Genomic DNA, 22,946 nt, shown 5'->3' on the forward strand with positions numbered 1-22,946 from the left:
AAACCGAGTAAACAAAGAAAATAGATTTATTTTACAAAATGAGGGATTTTCCGTTTCTTTTTTTTTCAAAGCTATGCTAATTCTCTTATACTCTTATCTGATCGGAGGCAATGAAGTCTGCAGGAATACTTTCATAGTCATTGACAACAAGCTACAGCCTCATTTTCATCAAAAAGAGTCGTCCTCCGTTGTGTAAATGTCACAGTGTTACTGTTCACATTAACACTACACTTTGCGCTCCGGTCTCAGGGACGACTGTGCTCAGGACCCATGACTTTGGAAACTAGTTTGTAAAAGGATTTACTGTCAGCACACAACAACAACTCACACTCAGAGTCTTTGTCGTTTTGTCTCGTCTCTTCTTAATTTAATTCCGTTCAATTTAGTCAACTTTATTGGCCTGAATGTCAGGTGAAGCTAATTACGCAAACATCAAGCATAATACACTTCAGTAATGAAGTGTATTATCATATTTTAAGAGATGCTTACACAAGTAAAGGAGACACCGCTCTCGTCAGCCGGCTCAGCAGGAAGCAGAGCCGGTGGTTGAGCGTAACGCTCTGCTGCGCGGGCTGGCTGATCCCCGCAAAGCACTGAAGCCGTCACCAAGATCACAATTACTGTATGCAGCACCAGAAAAGCCAATTTCACTTACATGGTCACATCAGTACACACACACACACGGGTGTCTGCATGACATTGGAGGACAGAGAAAATGAAAATCATAACTACTAACCTCAACCTAACCTTACCCTTATAATACCTTAAAATGAGCCTTTACCTTTTGCCCGATTGACCTTTTACCTTTACTCACACACACACTCATAGAGAAATAGAGAGAGAGTTGCTGTGATAAATTGTCAGATTATCAAGATAAAGTGAGTGAAAGTTGTAGAAACCAGTTAACTTAAATCTATGGACAGCAAACAACAAACACTTTAAAACACACAAACATTTCATAGACCTGAGGGCATAACATCTGATATCCATTCTCCAAGCGTGTTTGCACAGTGCATAAACCATAATGATACTGAAGAAAATATTGTCGCTGAATTATTACCAAAGCTCAAAGACAGAGACAATGGCACACTCTCACAGTATAGAGCATGTGGGAGGCACATAACACCACAAATACAGTTTATTTTTTGTTTGTTTTCTTACAGATATACAGTATTTAGCTATGTAGCTACAAAAAAATCCCGCTGTATTCCCACAGGCAGCTGAATGGGGGAAATAGAAGCCATTAGTCTTTTAGGAGAGGTTTGGTAAGAGAAGACAGAATGGGTTGCAGTGTAATTGATCACAAAAGAGAGAAAGAGAGCGGGTGTGTGGGGGGTCTTCAGTGAGAGTGAGAAATTATTAGCAGCTTTGGGATCAGTGTTTGAAAATGCAATTTCAAGATTTATTTATTTCTAAAATCATGTAGTACATTTCTGCATGGATTACTTCATATACTACTTTTAACCCTTAGTGCTCACGCTGCACGGATCTGTGCATGGTAATCTGCCGTGGGAATAACACACAACTCCTTATATGGACATCCTGGGGGTGTGTGTTTATAGGTCACATATTCAGGCTTTAAAAAAGTCTTCTTGTGTGCTGTTGAGTCAAAGTTACGATTCATTTTATATTGCATTTTTGGTAGTGATATAAAGTAGCAATAATTGTGCAGAAGTCACAAAATTAGAATGTTTTTCCTTTCTCTTTGTTCATAAAAACAGGCCAAGTGAACTTTGAACTGTGACATATTTCCAAATTTACACAACTTCAATCAGATTTTAAACATTTTGAGTAATTTTTACTCAGGTGTGTTTATATTGTTGGTGAAAATTATTATTATTATTTTTATCAGATTGTCTAGGTTGTGCTGAAAACTGCACTCTATATTGCACATTCTTAAAGCCTCTTTATATACTTTTAAACAAAGTAATGAAAAAAAATTAATTGTTGTTTAGTCTCTATAAAGGCTGCAAAACTTCACTCATTACATGGGTTGGCTACAAAAAAAACTACCAGTCATGGAACCAATTACTACAAATGCCACTTCCTCAGAAGTGCACAGTGCTGCAGGAAACTTGGCGAAACTAACACCCAGTTCTGTTGTTTCAGGCTTTTCCAGGTAACAGCAATGCAGACACGGTGGTCCAGTACAAACTAGAACAGCCTGTCGTCGCTCGTTACCTCCGCCTCATTCCACTCGACTGGAACCCGACTGGGCGAATTGGACTGAGACTGGAAATATATGGATGTCGATATAGTAAGTCCAATTGCTCTGTGGTGCACTTGTGTACTGGGTCATTTATTGTTTTAGAACATTAGGAACAGATTACTGCACATAATGATCATATTCCCAAATGTCATTTTCAACACAAGTGTCGTCTTTACTGCATTAAATGCAGCTGGCTGTCGAATGTTTTATTACATCGAAATTAATCTAACAATTTAAATTTGATCATAATCTGTGTGAATACTTGATACACAAGACAAACCTCTGATGTTGTTAAAACATGTGCTTGTTTTATCTTGCACATTAATATAAATTTGGCCTTCAAGACAGTACATTTAATTACTCTCATGGGGCTTTTTTTTTTTTAAGCATGAGTTAAAACTCAACCATGTTTGAACACTGAGGAGCCAAAGGTTTTCCAGCACATTAGAGGCTCACATTCCCTCAAAGAAAACCAACAACAAAATCACTTGTAAATGTATTAGTGTGCATCGGTGACCACATTTTTTTGCACAACAGAAGCATAAGGACATGAAAAAAAAGAAAACCAGGCGTTTTATTCACAACATTAAGTGTTACTATAAACAGTCGAAACACCAACATCATTATTTTACAGTGACACCTCCAAAGGTGCTCAAACCTGTGAAGACCCATTAATCCAACTGTGACCCTGTGAATCTGTCACATCCACAAGCTATACCTCAATCAGAGTTGTTAAACACACATCGTAGTCCAGGAGATGAAGATTTAACTCAATGCTAACAACACCCAGAGTTCATGGAGAAAACTGTGTATTTCTTTTCTCTCTTTGCCTCAACCTCATTGAACCAGCAACAGAATGCAAGTTAGCCACCTTCATTTTCAGTAAATTAACCTTTTATATTTACATGAAATGGTATTTCTGCCTGTGATAGTGCGACATCTTAGGGCTAAATGATTTTGAATAAATATCTAATTAAAACTGTGATATTCGTGCAGATGTATGAGAAACAGAGATGTTCTCTTCAGTCCGTAGAATAAGATTTGTATAGATCAAGACAATAATTAATAAAAAAATTATATTTTGACACACTTTGGCTTTAAAAAGATATTGCATAATAATAATAATCAGACAATTTATCAGAATTGCAATTGTGTATGTTCATTTTTACTTCTGGTTTCTGAGGGTATCGTTTCCTAATGTCAATCAACCTGCTCTTCGTCTTGCTTCTGTAGCTTCTGACGTGGCGAACTTCGATGGCAGCAGTTTCCTGCTCTTCAGACTGAGCTGGACGGCGATGGAGATGATTTCTCTGAACTTCAAGACCATGAAGAATTCCGGGACGCTCCTTCACGCAGAGGGACCGGGAGATCACAGCCTCACTCTGGTGTTGGAGAAAGGACGACTGCTGCTCTATCACCAACAAGGTACAATATCCTCACTCAATATCAGGATGTAGCCGGAAATATAATAACGTAGATTCACATAATAATAACAGCAGTGGTGCTTATTTCCTCTCATGCCTCATCAGGGCATTTTTCCTATAACGTTTCATTGTGAACGTTGTTATTGCTGTTGTCACAGCGATCACGATGATATCTGTTAGCGTCCACGTAGACGAAAGCAATTTGTCACAACACCAGTACATGACACAATAAATTAGCTGTGTTTCCTGTTTGTCGTTGACATTGTCAGAGGCCGATATTCAGGCATGTGTTTGAAAACTGAGATTGAACTGGACTGCTTTATATTCAGAGTAACTGTTAATATCTGTGTCTTTTCATCTATTTTATGCATACTAAAATACTGCAAGCAAAAGACAACGTAGCAGTAGGAAAACACCAGTAAAGATATGAGTAATTCTCTTTGCATATGGAGTTACACGGTTCCTTTGTTTTGGAAATCAAGTTTGCATTTTTCTATGAAAACTGCACCTTTCAGAGAATAACAGTGAAATCAAGGCTTATTAGGGACCAATATAAATGCTGACTCTGTAATGTTTCCTCTCGCCATACACTGTGCAATTAATTATAACAAGTTCGAGATAGAATGTTGAATATTTCAGCTTTAACGATGGTAGAGATAATGATTGTACAGCTGACGATATACCTCCACAACCTTCTTTTCAGTCACATCTCTAAAAATCATGGACAAGATTTTCTTGCAATATTCTCGTTTCTGTAATACGTGGCATGGTTTATGAGTAAATTAATGGATTTTTAATCTTTCTTTCAACAAGGTAGCTTCAGAAGTACAGATATAAATGGATTTTATCCGTTTTTTATTCTTAATATATTATCAAGGACTACATATATTACATTTTTGAATAAATGTAGGTTTTTATGTATAATATATGTATAATATAAGTAGTGAAGACCAGGCTGAAAACGTCTGTAGGTCCACAGGAACTGTGGATATTTTAATTGAATCATGTTTTGGAAGTTTGTTGGCAGGCTCCCTATCTTTATCTCTGCATTTATCATTCCTGGCTGTGAGTAAATGTCAGCTGAACACCTAACCATGCAGTGTAATTAAGCACTCGTCCAAGCTCCAGAGTTTCCACCATCCTGTCTCTATGTGGACAATTTAATATACCGCACATTGTTGTCGTAGAGGCAGCTTCAAGTCAGTTGCCGCCCACCTGCTGCTTTGCTTATGCAGTTGTCAGAAGTGATTTTTGAAGACGCTATTGATCCAATTTTGAAAAACTCGTGAGTTATGGTTCTTTCTGCTCATGCTGGTGAGCGTAACTACAGTGTTTTCTTCAACAATGATTCACATACAATCAACCACACAAAGAGAGACTGACACTGATACTCCTGTTGTTTTATGGTCACTGCTAGTTTTTCCTGGGAACAGGCGTGAGCATGACATGAAACTGATTTTTGGTGATTAAAATACAGAATGCATTAGGGCTGCTCGATTATGGAAAAGATAATAATCACAATGATTTGGGTCACAATTGTATTATTGTAATATTACTATTTGTAGTTTATTCCACCTAAAATTAAACTGCATTCAGTATGATTTAATTATACTTTATATTAGGGATGGGACGATACTTCTTCTTTTGTGTCTGATACTGATATCGCAAACTCAAGTATCTGCCAATACCAATATTGGTCTGATACAGTCATGTTAGACCATTTATGAAGCTGTGAACAACACATTTTGTGCTGAGTTATTTCAAACACATTGTTCTACAACTGTTTAACACACATTGTTCTCACAAAAAGAAGAAATAAACAGCCCAAACATGACTCGGCAGAAATGCTTTTGCTGATTTTTAGAAACGCTGTTGAAAATTGAAATTATAAAAAATGAAATTCTGAATGAACCAGTCAAACCCCATTACAACATTAAAAGCATTATTTTCAGAATAAAAGCTCCTCGTTTTGTATTGTCCTTTGTTTCGATTAGTTTTGTACTCATTTTGCAATCGTTTGGGGCCATAATCGTCTGAGTTTCGATTAATTGCACAGCCAAAGAATGCATCATGTTCCTCTAGCCTCAAATGCTCTTTAAAAAATTAAACATGCATGAAGCTGAGCAGAAAATAAATCATTACATTAAGGAGAGGAGAAAGAATACGTCTGACATCTCAGCAGAGTCTGTAAAAACAACAATAAACAATGTTGAAAAGCTCAGGCACTGCCATCATCTCCACTGAGCGCGCATCGTTTCTGCTGATGCAATAGTGAGTTTGACTGTGCAGTGGGTGTGTGACTGTGACAAGACCGTGTGGCAAACGTGGTAAACGTGGTACTGCTCTCACCGTGACAGCTTGAGCGTGAGGGAGGAGAGATATTTACTCCTGTTTTCACTTTCTCCTCAATCTGCATATTCTTTCTCATGTTGTATTCTCTTTTAATCTATGATGGATGTAAATGACATGTGTTTGCAGTGAATTCAGCCGGGCCTGCACAGAATGTGTGTGTGTGTGTGTTTGTGTGTGTGACTTTGCCATCTAGCTGCTTGAGTTCTTTGCTGCTTTCCTCAAAAACCAAAGCTTTCCTGCTCATTGAGGGGATTTATGTAGTTTTTTCATAGAATAAGGCATAAATAAGGCTTTTAAATGAGAACATTTTATCATCTATTATCTACTTTTCCAGACTATTTGTGGTCGATTCTACCTAAAATTACTTATTTCATATTAAGGATGAAGGACGATACCACTTTTTTGTGTCTGATACCGATATTAGTCACTTTAGGCTGAGTCACATTTGTGCTGAGTCATGTCAAAGACATAATTCTCCAACTGTGTAACAAATATTTTTCTCCCAAAAGAAGGTAATAAACAGCCCAAACATGACAGTCTGGGCATAGTGAAGTATGTGATATATAGGATTTTTGCATTGTATCAGATTTTACATTTTTATCTGATATCCGATCCAGTGATTTTGACCAGTATTGCACCGATTCCCATCCCTACTTCATATTTTAATTTTATTTTCAAAGACATGTTTCATTAGGGCCCCACGGTTGGTGTAGTAGTTAGCACTCTTGCCTTTGCAGTAAAGAAGACCCGGGTTCGTGACCCGGTCGGAACAAGGACCTTTCTGCATGGAGTTTGCATGTTCTCCCCGTGTGTGTGTGTGTGTGGGTTTTGTCCGGGTTCTCCAGCTTCCTCCCACAGTCCAAAAACATCCAATATGGGGATTAGGTAAATTGGACACTCTAAATTGACCGTGAGAGTGGATGGTTGTTTGTCCATGTATGTGGCTCTGTGATGGACTGGCGACCTGTCCAGATTGTGACCCCACCTATCGCCCTATGTCAGCTGGGATTGACACAGCCCCCACCGTGATCCTCAGGTGGAGGATAAAGCGGTAGAAGATGGGTGGGTGGATGTTTCATTCATGTATATCTCTGATACCACTGTGGATTCTTATTATCTGCTTTTTTGCGATTAGTGGAACTAGATAAACATAGATGATGCATGTCAAGTTTAAAAAGGCTTCATGTGAAAATGTAAAAAAAATCCCTGACTTCTAGTCTGTTTTTTAATGTAAGATAAATTAACATTTATGAACTTGAAACTCCCGTGACCCTCATGTGCAGGATAAAGTGGTAGAAGGTGAGTGAGTGAGTGAGTGAACTTGAAACCCAGTGTGTTAAACCTAAAACATTTACTTCACTGCTTAAATGTCAGTTGCATTTTCAGCATGTTAAGTAGGAAACCACTGGAGGGGACGTTTGACTTTTTTCTCTTACTATAACAACATAAATTTAAGGTGCAGGTTGATGATTGTATTCATTGCACCAGTTTTCATGGCATCGTGATGTGAAGGCGTCTCTCTCACAGCACATGTTACAGTCCATTTTTTGTGACCACACAGATGCACAACTGCACACAATAAATAGTGCTGGACTTCAGTGGGAATACCCCACTAAAGTTTTGGCACATTTCATTATGTGTGAAATGTGGAAAGGTGAGAGAGTGTGACCATCATTACAGGCCTGACCTGTGGTATAATTGTGTGCAGTGGCATGGGACGGAAAACCTGCCACATGCCGACATTTTGGCATTTTCTTGAGGTTGTTTGAGGAATGAGAGCATTATTTTTTGACACTTGAACAGTTGTAATATTGTGGCCATCTATCCATTCCACTCCACACACCCGCTGAATCTTATTTTCCGATTTATATTCAGATGGAGACCTGCATGTCTCATTAAAGCACACGGCTCACTTGTACATAATGTGCTCGACACTTAATGCAACATTTTTGTCCCTCAATTTAAATGAACAGGAGTAGTCGCCTGCTGCTTTAGAAAGGTTGAATGATGTTACTGCAAAGCCAGCAGTTGCATTATGGTGTTATGTCACATTCTTAAACGTTCCAACTAGAGAAAAACAACATTTTGGTTGAACTAAGTATCTAAACCTTCTATATTTAACCCAACCCCGATCCTTCACACTTGTCCTGTCCTCCCAGTGTCACTCCCTCCCCACAGTCCTACAATAATAAATAAAAAAAAAAACCAGAATATTGTCTAATTCCCATAACTTGGGAAGAGTTTGGAAGAGTATTAATTCCCTGGTGGCATTGTCTACTCTCTGTCAGCCACCGAAAAGGTGTCATCTGCAACAGCCGTCACTGTGACATCAGCTCCCCGAGTGACACCTGTCACATCGTCCTGTTAGAACCAGGCTGATAGTAAAGAAGTGAAAGGACTGTGGGTATAGCCGGGGACAAAAATAAACAGCCCTAAAAGAGCAGAGATTATACTGAGATAAAGCAGCACTGGTGCCAATACTGAAAAACATCTCTCTCTCTGTCAATCACAGTGCTGTAGCTGCATGTTTCTTTTTCTGACTCTCTGTTTTTCTAGCTGCCCCACAGTTTCTCCTACCTGCCTTTTTTTCTTTCCTATATTTCACACCAATTCTGGTCCTGCAGCTATTTTTTTTTTTTTAGTGACACTTATTTGCCTTTTTCAATTGCATGCTTTTTATCTTTCTCTCCACGCCCTCTCCCTGGTTTCTACACAGTCATCCTTGCTCTCCCTGGAGTTTACAGTCTGTAGACAGGGGTAATTTAGATCAATAGCTTGCAGCATCCACCCTGAGCCACAGTGTGCTCCTCCACAGTCAGCTGCTGGCTGGAGAGGAGAGGTTAAAGCTGCATATTTAGATGTATTACCTCCGTAGCAGAGTGCAAAAAACATTCTCCGAGACTTGTTATGGTTGTTCTTCCCATTTGGCAGCCTGATCCTCTTGGTCCCCAGCTTCTCTGTGGCAGTGACGCATGTTTTCCTCATGGTTAAAATAAGCTGGCTTGGACACAGAGAACCAGAAGGCTAATGAAGGTTAACACCAAGCGTACATATAGAACTCATAAACACACACATATTAAGATTTCAGACAACACACATGTGTCCTTTAGTCCGTGAGAAAATCCCATTAGCATGATGTATGTTTGCAAATGGGGAAAACAGACCAATGCACTGTGAGTGAGCTGAAAGACAGACAAACAAACACAGCGAGACACATGTGGACGCTCTCTGTCTGCCTGCAGCCATCCAAGCTGTGGAAACAAATTGGCTGGCTCATTAAGATTTATGTCCACCATCCAGAACCGTCTCGTTTCCTCTCTGCTTTACATTTATCAACATGTCAGTTTTCTGTAATGAAGCCCACTGCTTCATAATTAAGTCCAATCCTGAACTGTCAACAGGAAGCTGTAATACACGGGAGTAAACACAGTGGGAGTGTGGTGCAAAACCTGGCAACCCTTTCCACTAGGCCATGAGCTGCCCCTTTATATCCCGTTCTATTACTTGTGAATTTCCTCAGTGTGGGATCAGTAAAGTCTAATCTAATCCAATCTAATCCAAATTGGGATGGCATCAGAGAAACGCGTAGAAGAACGTTTCACCATGATCACAAAGGTTTTCTCTAATACCACAGAGCAACCAAAGCTACAAGCGGATCCTCCTCCAGGCAACTCTTGAAAAGAGATGACTCTCGCCGGACAAAGGCTGCCAGTTGGCAGAGAAAATGAAAGACTATGACTTGTGGTGATTACTGTTGCATTTCCTTACTCCCATTCCACTTAGTCCACAGTGATTTACAATGAGCCGTAGGAGTTTCTGTTGTAAACTGCCTCATAAGAGTTTCAGGCAGCAGCCTCTCTGTTTTTTTGTCTTTTTTTTTAGAGGAGCCTGGAGCAAAGATAGCAAAAGAAGTCTTTCTTGTGCCGCACTCCCCTGCTGTATAATAGGATGCGTACTGCTGAGCCCTTCTGTGCCACAAAAAACGAATGGAAATCCATAGTTTTGTAGTTGAAAGATGAATGGAAATGAGTTTTGTCATCCTCTAAAGAGAGAAGATGAGGGAGTTGGCAGAAGGAAAAAAAAGGGAAGTGAAATGTTTTAAATAGCGCTTGTTAGTGACGTGACATGACATTATACGAGGGAGGAGAGACGACTTAAAGATCCAAGGCCTCAAAAACCAGTGACGCTGTTAGAACATGGTCACTGCATTAAAAGTCTTACGGCCACAAAGATGCCCCTGGAGTTTGCTTTTATTACAGAAGTCTTAAAAAGATGAAAAATGTATCTACTAATCCTAACCTTCAGCCTCAATACAAGCATTAAGTCCATCCTTTGGTGGACCTGTCAAATGTAACTGTGTCATAAAACAAAATATATATTTGGTGACAAAAAACATTTTCATAGCAACAGGGGAGAACAATCCTGAAGCCACTGACTTTAGTTTTTTTATTTATATACTTTAATGTTTGCATTTTTGTTATTTGCTGAAATTCCTTTACAAATATTAGACAGTTTTATCCTGTAAAGAGAGCAGTGCCATCATCTGGGTCAACATTTAATGAGCTGACGCCAGAGATCAGAGGAGGATGACCGGACGGGTTTAAGATAAGAGTAACTCAAATAACCTCTTGTTACAACAACTCCTGACACTTTATTAGGTGTCTGTGTTTACTCAATCACCCGGTCGCTATAGCTGTACAAATGATGATAGTTCCACGACTTAGAAAAAGGAATAATGGCCCCTTAATCCTCCTTTCTAAATAACAAAAATAATAATTCAACATACATGACAGCAGGTTGAGAAGGCTCATCAGTGTGTCCCAACATCCCAGAACCACCGTCTTCTTCTCTGCCTCCAAAGTCATTCTAGTTAACGAAAACTAATGAAAAAAACGGAAACTGAAGTTGAAAAAACTAATTTGACTTAAAAAAAACACGCATTACATTCGCTATCTAGTTAATTGGGTGGAGTTGGTTCATTTGAAATCTACTTAATGTCATCGTCATTAACATAACTGTCATGGGCATCTTAGCACACAGATTCAAGGGGAAGTTAAATCTCCGCGAGGCTGCAGGCGTTGCTGTCGTCATCTTGTCATCAAGTTTCCCTCTCTGCTGTATATCTCTGCGAGTTTATGTTTTCAAATTCATATTCATTCTTTGTCTTATCCACTGCACTCTGTTGATTTACGTGGTTCATATATACACATATATATGTGTATACATATATATATAGTTTTTTTTGGAGACCCCAGACAGCAGTGTCTTCTTTCCATGAATATCTTTGTACTTTAGTTTTTTACAGTTTGTTTTATGGTCATAATCTCAATTCCCCAAAGCTGTAAATTGATTTAGAGGATTATTTTATCACCACATGACGCTGTGACATCCTGAAACAATTATCCCAATCTGTCTCCTGATAAGGTCTCTCATTTGCCGTCCTTTGTAAACAGATTTCGAGCCGGAGCGCAGAGCCGTGGTAGCAGGCATAATATGATTAGGTGATATTGCCCAAGGGTCTTTCTGGAAAGACAAAGTATTGGAAAGAAGACACCTGTGTTCAGTTTCAACCCCTCAGCTTAAAGACAGCTAGTACTCGTCGGTTCACCATGGACAGCTTAATCATGCAGTTATTGCTTGTTTTCAGTGCAGTGCAGACAAAAGGAACAGTGTCTCCTTCTGTTGGAGCTCCTTCGAACCTCTTCTTTTCCTTCTCTCGCAGCACATTACAGGACACGGCTGTGTTGGGTCCGTCATTAATTATGTCCCGCTATCATTTTGCAGCATCATCATTTATCATGCTCTGTCCTGCTCCCCAGCATACAGATATATGCTCCGTCTAATAAGAGCAGTTGACCTCACTGACCCTGCTCCTCTCGTCTGAAATAAAGATGAAAAAGTGTCCACTGTTTCCATACAGTAGACACTCAAGCTTTAATCTTCCTTGAGGATTTTTCAGTTTACACACAAAATATGCATGTCCTTGGTAAAAAAAAAAAAAGAAATGCATTATGGAGGAGAGCGAACACGCTGACCTTGAATGGTTTCTGGTAGTCCACCTCAGAAGAAAAGAAAATTTAAGCTGCTTAACAGGAAATGCACCCGTGAGTAATTCTGCCGGAGGCGATTGCTCTAAGACAGCCAGGGAAGCTCTGCCTCCTCTAAAATGTTGTGAAATAAATTGTTAAATATGTAAATATAAAAAATATAAAACGTGATCAACTATATGAAGAGTTTTTTCCAGAATCAGCTGTTTATCACAGATCGTCTCATGCTATTTTCTCCTCATTCCCGCAGCGGCACAGTGTATTAAAACAAGTGGAAGCTCGGCTTCAATTGATCTCTATGAGGCAACAAAGGGCAGAATATATGTATAAATAACTGGCCTGAAATTAGCTTTCAAAGCCCAGCGACCACCACTGATTTCTGCATAAGCTGGAAGCATAGCTCATCGATCAAATGCAGCGTGAAGAACACGGGACTTATTTCTCCTTCTCCTCGCCTTCCTCGCAGGTGTGAGCTCATCCTCTGGCGGTCGGCTTCTTGCTGCTCTGGGAAGTCTGCTGGACGACCAGCACTGGCACCATGTGAAGCTGGAGCGCTTCAGCACTCATCTCAACCTCACTGTGAATAAAAACACACAGCAGGTTCACACACCAGCTGAGCTCAACCGCTGGGATATTCACCAGGTGAAAAGCCCACAAAAACACATCTTTTCAAATGATATTCCTTTTAAAATATGAGTGTGACCCCCGGTATATTTATTTAAAATGGCCACCAAAAGTTGTGGCTTTGTACCTATAGTACATATATACAGTATGGTCATCAATTGTGACTTTTGTGAATGTATATTTAAAGTTTAAAGTAAACTGAATCACTCTTCGATCGAGAGAAACACTACAAAGTTTCACACTTGAGCTTCACGCTGTCAAGCCATGAAGGTTTATTTCTTTTTTTTTAACTGTGCAGTGTCAGTAAACTTGTTTGAAGGTGGTTGTGACATGAGGGAAAAAAGCTAAGAAGTCATAAATACTGTTCAGTAATGTTTACTACTCCTAATTTATGATTTATCCTTGTTAGTTGAGAGGCTGGAGGGTCAGGAATGGTCAAGCAGGCTATCTGTTTCCTGATATCAAAGTAGAAAGAAATAACTTTTAGACAGGAGACTATTGTAGTTACACATATAAGTAGATAAACTCAATAAATCAGCAACAGTTCAGAGCGTGAAAGGCCATCGTTTTATCGTGCTGTGTGTTTCTGTTTTTCTGTGTGTGCAGCTGAGTGTGGGAGCAGTCCAAGGCCACGGACTCCAAAAACCCGTCTTGTCCAACAGGAATTTCCACGGATGTCTGGAGAACCTGTTTTACAATGACTTCAGTCTCATAAGCCTGGCTAAGAAGAACAACCACCAGGTCACTGCAGTGGTAAGTTCCTCGTCGAAAAAAGGTGCCAAGGTTTTGCACCTAAGTGGGGATCTTTGGGCCCACATCCACACGATCAGGGTGACCAAACACTATGACTTCTCGTTTAGGTTAAGGAGGACATTTAGAGTCAATGTGAGCAGTTGACAACAACAGCACCTGGCAAATGGCCACTTTAAATTACCCTGGACCAACAGTCACTTGACATTGTGAGCGTGGCACTTCGCTGACAGCGCTCTATCTCTAGCCAAGAGCAATTAAGAGCAATATTTTTAAACTGATAATACCGAGCCGTTGCCCTTCGCTTGGTTAATTCGCTTTAAATGAGTTTCTAAACTTGTTAAATATGACCTGTTGTCTTCCTTTGCCCAACTTCCCCCCAGATGACCTGTTGCCTCTCATCTGATTCGATTTAATGGTAGAAAAACACAGGATTTTAGAGTTTCCATGGCTGGTATTGAGAGACCGCTTTTCATCCTACTCTTTCCTTCTTTTCCCTTTTCCTGTCTCAGTGTCAATGTCATCCATATTAGTATCATCACCACTGCCATCACATCCACATTTTAGCATTACAAACGCCCAGAGCAAAAAAACAAGATGAGTAGAATAACAAATCACTGAGGAGAAGAGGTAGAGAATGATAATGAGAATAAAAAAAAAAGAGAGACAAGGGTGAGTGTGATGAAAAAATCATCACTTTCTGCTGTTCATTTTTACAATTAACCAGAGAATAGTTTTTTTTTTATTGTCGTAGCCTTGATCAAGGAACGTGACTAATGTGACTAGAATGGGAGACAGCAGGGAAAAGAATAGTGATTTATTCCCTAAAAACAGAAGCCATGACTGTCATCTGGTATGTCAGACAGAGGAAAGACATCATGTATTTTGTATAACGTGGGAATTGCTAATGCTGATGCTTCTGAAATTTAAATGAAAGAGCAGGTGAATGTGGGGGGGTGCAAATGCTCAGTTTAGCTGCTCAGCAAATATCAATATGGTAATTCAAGTGTCCTTTCCAGAGCTGCGGGTGAAACCTCTGTGACATCAAGCTACGCCGTGTCAGCCTCTGCGACTGATGAATATTCATGTTTTATCATCTCTGTTATAATCATCTCTCTCTCTCTCTGCCTCTCTTTCTCAGGGCAATGTGACCTTTTCTTGTGCTGAGCCAGTTGCAGTCGCGATGACATTCACTGACTCCCAGAGCTTCCTGCAGTTACCCCCACTGACACCGTGGTCATCCGGGGTTGTCGCTGTGGCACTGCAGTTCAGGACGTGGAACAAAGCCGGGCTGCTCTTGACTTTTGAACTCCCTCAGCTGGAAAGCACAGCGTGGTTGTACCTCAGTGAGGCCAGACTTCGGCTACAGATCAATAAAGCAGACAGGGCCATCCTGGAGCTCAGTGCAGGTACGTAGGTCTCACTATAATCTCAGTGTAGACCTCTGCATCGACTCATACTGTATGTCCTCATTTGGAAAGAATCTCTTTGCTGCCTGAGACTGTAAATTCACCATAGGTGTGAATGTGAGTGTGAATGATTGTTTGTGACCGTTTGACGTGGTGACGTTCAGATTATCAGGCTGAAGTGACTCGTATGTGACTCAGATCTGATATCTTCAGGACGGTGAGGACCCAAACATCCGAATGCCAATTACGATTTTCATATCAGATTTGTGTCACTTCAGCATGTGGCGGTAGATCGGATATAGGTCAAGATCAAACATCAGTGGAGTTGATTGTTGTCCTCTGGACCCTAATTTGCTTCGACAGCTTCTGAATTTCTCCCCATGGGTGACAAGTGGTCTCACAAACATGACGTTTTCTCTTGTTGTTGATAGACGAGGTTTTAGTGTGCATGTGCACTGTTTGCAGGGTGAGTCATTAAGAATGTGAACCTTCAAATGTGATCTGATTTGTAGCGTAGTATCATCAAATTGAATTTTGAAACCAACCGTATCAAACTGAACTAATGACCTGTTCCTCGTGACCAATGCCTCATGGCAACTCTTTAAGGGTTGATGGTAGATAATGAATCATTTCTTTAGTGGTTGTCTTCTTTGTGGGCCAAAGCAAGACAGACAGATGGATGGATGAATGAATATGGAAAATGGGAAATTGTTAAAATAGAAATGAACTATTGAACTGTTGTTTTCATTGGAAATGTTTTCAAAAAAGGAAACTTACAACGGAGAAATGCCAGCTAACAGGTGTCTGATTTTAGGTTCAGGTCTGAGTGACGGTCAGTGGCATTCAGTGGAGATGACCTCGAGACACGATTGTCTCAGCATCTCCGTGGACAAAGACGAAGGAGCGACAGCTCACAGCAGCGTCCCTCTCTCTCTAACCACCGATTGTCAACTCTTCTTTGGTGGTAAGTGAAATTGAACAGCTCAGGAAAGATTTGTGATTATTCAAATGAAAGCCTTTTCTTTTGTATAAATTAGGGATATTTCATATATTGTACTTAAAACATTTTCGCCGTAAGGATGGGAAAACTGCTCACACAGACATTTATGAGTGGTTAAAATTCATGGATGTACCCAGGTAATAATCATCATCTCCAGATCTCCCTTGGATGTTTAGTGTCCCACAGAGAGGGATGAAGTCGTAAAGCTGCTCTAAGTCTCTCCCTCCTCCTTTCTCGTCTCCTCTCTTTTTCTTTGATGTTTTCCCCCCTTTAATGGTCTTTCTGCGCTCACTTCTCGTTCCTTCCCTTTGCCTGCGCTCCTCGCTCTCTCTCTCCGGTCACCTTCACTTTTAATGTTTCCTCTGCTCCCTCCCTCTTTTATTTGCAGGGCTTGTATATTTTTCTCCCTTCAAGTCACGTTTTTTGTGCACTCTCATACAATTCCAAGACATAACTTATGCTGCAGACATTGATACTGTACACTCACCTCGTTGTCTGTTAATCAGGGTACATTTGATGACAGGGTTTCTCAATCCTGGTCCTGGGGAACCACAATCAGGTGTGTTGGAGCAGGGAAACATCTAAAACATGCAGGGCAGTGGGTCCCCAGGACCAGGGTTGAGAAAGATCCTGGTCCTGTGGGAAATCTAAGTATTTATATGCATTTATAAGTGGTTTCGTCTGCTTTCAGTGTTAGGGGATGTCATAGAAGAATCCAATCTACTTCACAATTAAAGGATCTGCTGCTTTTGGGTGTCGAGTCAACGCATCCTTGTGTTACTGCTGTTTTTGAAGGACCAACAGCATATTAAGCTGGGGTGGTTGTAATGTTTTGTCCCATGAGTATGTTCCCATTCTTTTTATACAGCGGGCCTCTTTTTATGAATGCTAAACAGTGGAACCTAAAGTGCTACCAGTTCCTGAAACACTCGACAGTTTTGATGATGAACGAGAACACTTAATGTGAGTTTCACTATCATAATGAAGTTTTGAAACGACTGTTCCAGATGCAACCAAGTTCCTTCATGCGTCATTGTCTCTGCCAAAAGGAAGAATTCATCCAAAATCGTCTTTTGAGCGCCTTAAACTCAAAGTGACAATAAACAGTCTTCCTCTGCTGGGTGGTGTTGAATTGTGTGGCTGAGTGTAATTAGAGCAGTGCAGAGCCTGGAGCAGAGCTTGGAAGATTCTGTTGTGATAGTGAATAACAAGTGTCTTATTTATATGTACAGTATAAATAAACTTTACATTCAACTCTTCTGAGAGAAACGTGAGGAACTACAGTGCTCCCCCTACAGTTTCGGAGTGCATATTTTTACGACACCACCGTAAACTGTGCATTGTCTACCACTTTATACTCACCGTTGTGAAAACCCAGTCGCGTGCATTTGTTTTCAAAGTTCCTGCTTCCTCTGACAACGTATTTTTCTCTGCTTCTTTTTTTGCTGGCTCTGCCATGATGAACTTCTGAAATAATCCCATCACTGCCATGATCTTATAGCCAGTACCTGGCTCGGGTGCGGGGGTGTAGAAGCACTTTGTGTTTCTCGCGAGACCTGAGACTTCTCTTGATTAGCAGTGCTGATCTTGCAAGGCTGGTTTTTCACGAACAGATGTTAGGAGTTAGAGACGGCCTCCGATCTCCCCGCACCGAGACATTTTAACAACACAGTGACTCAGAATCTGTGAAATGATGGTAAAGATTCTGCATAGTTCTGCTTTAACATGAGCTCTAAATGCTGTAAAATCACCTGTAAAGGCTGATACTCAAATTCTAGCCAGGCCAGTTAAAAAAAAGAAAAAGATAATACATTGATGTTGCTCTATCACAGATGAAATTCCCAGTTTTGCCTGGTAAAATGACATTCACTGCAGCTAGCTCAACATTATTGGTGAAAAGCCAAAGTGGGGCAACTCTCATTTCTCTTTCTCTACAGATGGTATCAGTGCTGTTGATGTGGACACACACATGGGGCTTTTATGAAGTGGGGGAACTGGAAGTATACTCAAAATAAAAGCTGGATATTCGAGTCGAAGCTCTGAAAAGTAACCTGCTTCTTGGTTGACAAGTGGCAGTTTAGAGTTTTCCAACTTTGCTGGCCTTTTTTTTTTCCACCTTTGCCTGAGCTGAGAAATATTCAGCGTTGTTCACAGGAAGGAAGGATTTCACACACACACACACCCACTCTTTTAACAGCAGCACGTGTGAACTTAAAAATTTTATGGTTAAATTAATAAAGTTGTCATACTTTCCTACATGATCTCAGCAGAGAAAGTTACAACACTTACAACAGGATCTTACTGAGTCTACCTTTTTACAAGTTTTACACTTTCTATAACAATTATTGAATATTTAAATTAAAGAGAGAGCAAAATGGGACAATAACAAAAATATGAACGCCATTTTATATGACAATAACTTTTCTGACATACTATACTTCAGGGTGAAATCATTTTAGACTGCTTCATGATATAACACGTTTTTATATGCTGCCCTCTATTAGGAACCTTTCATTTCATCCTGATAAATGATACAAATAAAACTGCATATTGCATACATTTACTGGGTGTCCCCTCCTCAGGTTGTCCTGCTCCTCGGCGGAGCGGTCAGGAGTGTAGAAACCCTTTCACCGTGTTCCAGGGCTGCATGCGTCTGTTGACTCTGGATGACCAAACCGTGGACCTGATTAAGGTGCAGCAAAGACTGCTGGGAAACTACAGCCACCTGCAGATCGATATGTGTGGCATCATTGACAGGTAAGTCTCCAACGTCACTATAATGCTCAACACAATGCACAGATGGAATATTTCATTTCACAGACTGAAGTGATTTCTTTTGAAATGTCAAGACAAAAAAGTGAACTAGAAGTAGATTAATTAGACTTCTGGCATTTGTCACTCTAAAAGTCTGAAAACAACAAACTTAAACACCAGAGAATTGTGATTCACGGCATAGAGTACGTCTCGCCGTACTGTCAGCAAATGTCATTTCAAAAGCACAGGTTTTAAAATTAATTGCTCCTGATGACTACTACTGTCTGTCTGTGCAGCCAAAGCCCTCAAGCCACAGAGCTCCTGTGTTTCCCAGAAAGTTTCACAAAAACAGTGTGTTTTCTTGTTCCCACACAGAGGACAATATACACTTTCCTGGTTCCGGTGCTGTAAATATCAGCTCATACCATGAAGCCGCAGGTGAAACACAAAGTGGAAATACACGCAGACAAATGCACAATTTAGTCGCGTTAACTCCCGTAACATAACTTCTGTGCTTAGTTATTAAAATAAAACAGATATCAGGCATTTTACTGGTTACAAATAAAACAGGACAGGCATGTATCAGCACTTTGCTGTTTCTACGTGACTGTATAAAGTACATCCACTTTTGGGGGGTCAAAAGAGTCAAATATCGCAACATTATGCGTGGTGATATATCGCTTTTGAGACACCAAGTATCCATTTTTTTTAACCGATGTTACAAATAACACCAAACTTTTTCACTCTCACGAGAGCTGTTGTATGAGTTTATTGCAATATGTTATTTCACAATATCATGATCATATCATATCGTGCCGTCTCTGGCGATGAACTACTACTAAAAAGAAATATTACTGCTACTACAAATTTTGTGAGAAAATGTTGTCATAATGTCAAAAACATTTTTCTTTTCTTTTTTTTTAATACGTTGGCTGAACAGAAGCAAGGGTTTTGGAAACTTGATGCTGACTCTCTGCAGGGTCTGCAGTCTAATACATGTGTCTTTGTGAACCTTAAGATGTAATATAGATTATTTACAGGGTTCCCAACGGTCCAGGAAGTTCTTTAAAGTTTGTAAATTTGAGTTACCAAGAGTTCAAGGCCCTTTAAAGTTTTTTGAAAATCGCCCTAAATAGAAATGGGTCATTGAAAGTGCTTGAATTTTGTGCAGGAGAGAAGTTAAGATGATATTTAGGTAAATTACGACTGTTTCATGCCTTGCGTTGCCAGATGTACGTAGACTAAGCTGAACAAACGGTGTTGTGGACACTGTCCACTGTCTTTCCGCTGTTGATGTGATTCCATGCAGAACAATGAGTGAGTAACGTTAAGCAAAGAAAACTGGTAAAGACTGACCTGCCTTAGATCCCAAGAAGAAGAATCACTTGTCCAGATGCAGAGTGTGCTGCAAATCAATAAAAGTGGACACCAGGGCGAAATGGCTCTTATAAGTCCCATCTTAAGCTGTGTCAGCCCTTGAATCTGAGGCAATTCATCCTGGAAAGTCCTTGAGTTTGATGTCAACCTGGGAACGTTGACATACGTACGTTTTCGTTTTTACACGGCTTTCATGAATACTTGTTTCTGATTAGTCAATTATGACGTTCGGATTTCTGTATAACAGCACATTGGGATACATTAGAAACCAGTTAAATGAGAACGATAATGAATTTAAACATATTTTGACGTCATCTACATCATCTTAAAGACCTTTGCACATCAGCATTGATGTGAATTAACAGCATGAAATCGCTCGAAAGTGAATTATTATGCAGCGTCATATTAAACACTGACACTTATGAATTCTAAGCATCAGATTTCATTGAGCGGAGGCTGGGGACAGATTGAAGTGTGGTTGACGTTACTTTCCTCACAAGATTGTTTCTTGTGCAGTCAAAGCATCTTCAGCAGAGACAAAAGCATCCCAGAGGATCAGGAGGGTGTGCTTCACCTCCGCCTGGTGCTGACGAGGGAGTGAAGGATTTAAACTTTAATTTCAATTGTGCTATTTTTTTCTATTTTTTTTATTAATTTATTTAGCTGTTGTAATTATTTCTCAGGAAAATCCTCTGAGGAGCTGTTTGGGTAATTAGTTTTAATCTTTTTTAAATTGTCACTTCAGTGCTTTTGGCACTCGGTTTAAATAATATGTCTACAAGTATTTAATTGAAATAATGTTTAAAAGAGTCACTGCTTCATTGTCAAAGTCTCTTTTAACTGACCTTCACAAAGTGCTTGGCGTTTTTTTTGTTGTGAGATGTTTGTGGGGATTTGCACTAAAGATGTTTTAGAAATTTCAAAAACCTTTACCCTCTTTTGTGTTTTTTAACAATTTGCTCATGAAATATTACGCAAGTCTGATCACGTCCAACACAAAACCTGACAAAATGATTTGTCATTTTGAGGAATACATTTTGTCTGTGTCTTGTGGAATATACAAAAAAAAAACAAAAAACAAACAGCTCAATAGTCTGGCAGGAGAAAGATGTAGACTTTGCTCTATGATCTGACAAGCACTTTGTTTTGAAGCATACTGACATCTTAAGTACAAACTAGACTGTCTCTGAACTTACAACTTCCTCTCACTTCCCTGACCTCTCTCTCTCTCTCTCTCTCTCTCTCTCTCTGTCTCTCTGTGTTTTGAAGTGAGATAGATGAAGATGTCAGAAACCAGTATTTCTGACCTCTTTGCTTCTGTCGGGATTCTGACAACTTAATAACAACACCCTGTCAAAGCACACTCACGCCGCTGTAAATCATCTGTTTCAAAGTTTAATGTGTTCAGAGATGGTCTTCTGCATACCTTGTTTTTAATGAGCCAAATTATTTTCTGCTGCCTTTCTATCATTTCAAACCAGTCTGGTCATTCTCCTCTGACCTCTGGCATCAACACGGCTTCTCGGGTAACTGAAGCTTACTGCATATATTCTGTTCTTCAGACTATTCTCACGTAAAATCTAGCGATGGTTTAATATTTAAGTCGATCAGCAGTTCCTGAAACAACCCAATTAAATCATCTCTGTTCTAATGCTCAATTTGATCATCTTTAGTTTGCCTAAATGTAATGAGTTGCTGCCATGTAATACACTCTACATTAAAGGAATTCTTCACAGATTTGCATTTAGCCATGTATTACTAGAATAAGGGTAGTATTTTTGATAAATTGTGCTTCCCAACCTCAGTTTCCCCTGAGTCAAGAAATATCAACATTCTTTTCTTTGTTACGTGCCCACCAGTGACACTTGGTCCGAGCCTTGAAACTGCAACACTAATTCCGCACTTTTTAGACCCACTTGTAGGGGGACGGGACGTCATTCCCAGAATGTAAACAGTGTCTGCCAACAGTTACGCTAACAGGACCAAATCGGTCAAGCATTCCTTCAAGGCCCGGGTATACTTCTACGCACATGCCGCGCGCCTTTGCGTGTCGCATTGCACGAACCCTGGTATACTTGTATGTCAGGGTCCTGTAGTATCCCACTTCACAGATACTACGGGACCCAAGTCTGGACAGTACAAGTCTGGACGCAGGGAATAGGATGCATTCCTACCAAAGAAAAAGAGAACGATGCTGCAGCTCCCTCGGACACATCTGGTTCGAGTGGCAGGAGAGTCAAGGGTCGCCAGGTCAATGCTGGGATGACTATCCTTGGCGAGTAATTATTCTGTTGTTGAACTGTTTTTTCTGCTTGGTGAGCGGGGCTTAATACTCCACCACTCCAGTTCCAGGGCCTTTAGACTCTACACTCTAATTTCCCAGTTTGGGATTAATAAAGTACATCTATTCTATCCTATTCTATAGGCTGATTACATATTTGCTATAATGAGTAGTTGAGTCAGCTGTACCTAATAAATTGGCTGATGTTTGTATATCATACCGTTACCTGTCTTACCTATATTTTCTATACTCTCTGTGTCTGTGTCTGTGTGTGTGTCTGTGCTGTGCTGGTTTAGCCAGAGGCCACAGCAGAAACCAGGGAGATTGGATGCAGGCCCTGTGATCCAAACTGTGTTAAAGGACACTGTCACACTGTGCTACAAACTTTTAGATAAGCTACAAAGTCTCTTTTCTCAGTTAATCCTGGAGTCCTGTGATCTGCACTCTGGTGCAGTGCACTGTCACATTGCATTGCAAATCGTTCGTCAGGCTCGCAGCCCTCCGGAGGTTCATAGAGGACAAAGTGTTTCAGAAACGGGGAACTTGTATCCCTGGAAAAAAAAAAGTTATAGTAGATTAAGTGATACAAGCTCACATTTGAACCCAGGCTGGTGTCTCTGATTCTTTTTTGTAACTTTTACCCTGTACTCTGGGTTAAGGATGCGTGTGGCAGCAGGCTGCCGACAGCCAACTGAATGCTGACACAATGATAGAAAACT

The 22,946-nt window shown here is 40.2% G+C and overlaps 1 protein-coding gene across 1 annotated transcript in view; it reads left to right on the forward strand.

Moving 5' to 3' along the window:
• The window catches only part of LOC131466217 (contactin-associated protein-like 4), a 91,384-nt gene that overhangs the window by 34,451 nt on the left and 33,987 nt on the right, over positions 1–22,946 (forward strand). Inside the window, exons 4-10 of the mRNA XM_058639420.1 lie at positions 2,110–2,257; positions 3,443–3,634; positions 12,499–12,674; positions 13,263–13,409; positions 14,548–14,815; positions 15,630–15,779; positions 18,398–18,572. Of these exons, the coding sequence (XP_058495403.1) occupies positions 2,110–2,257; positions 3,443–3,634; positions 12,499–12,674; positions 13,263–13,409; positions 14,548–14,815; positions 15,630–15,779; positions 18,398–18,572 (1,256 nt within the window). The remainder of the gene's footprint in view (positions 1–2,109; positions 2,258–3,442; positions 3,635–12,498; positions 12,675–13,262; positions 13,410–14,547; positions 14,816–15,629; positions 15,780–18,397; positions 18,573–22,946) is intronic.

This window comes from Solea solea, chromosome 9 (assembly GCF_958295425.1).
Source record: "Solea solea chromosome 9, fSolSol10.1, whole genome shotgun sequence".
In the NCBI taxonomy this organism is placed as follows: Eukaryota; Metazoa; Chordata; class Actinopteri; order Pleuronectiformes; family Soleidae; genus Solea; species Solea solea.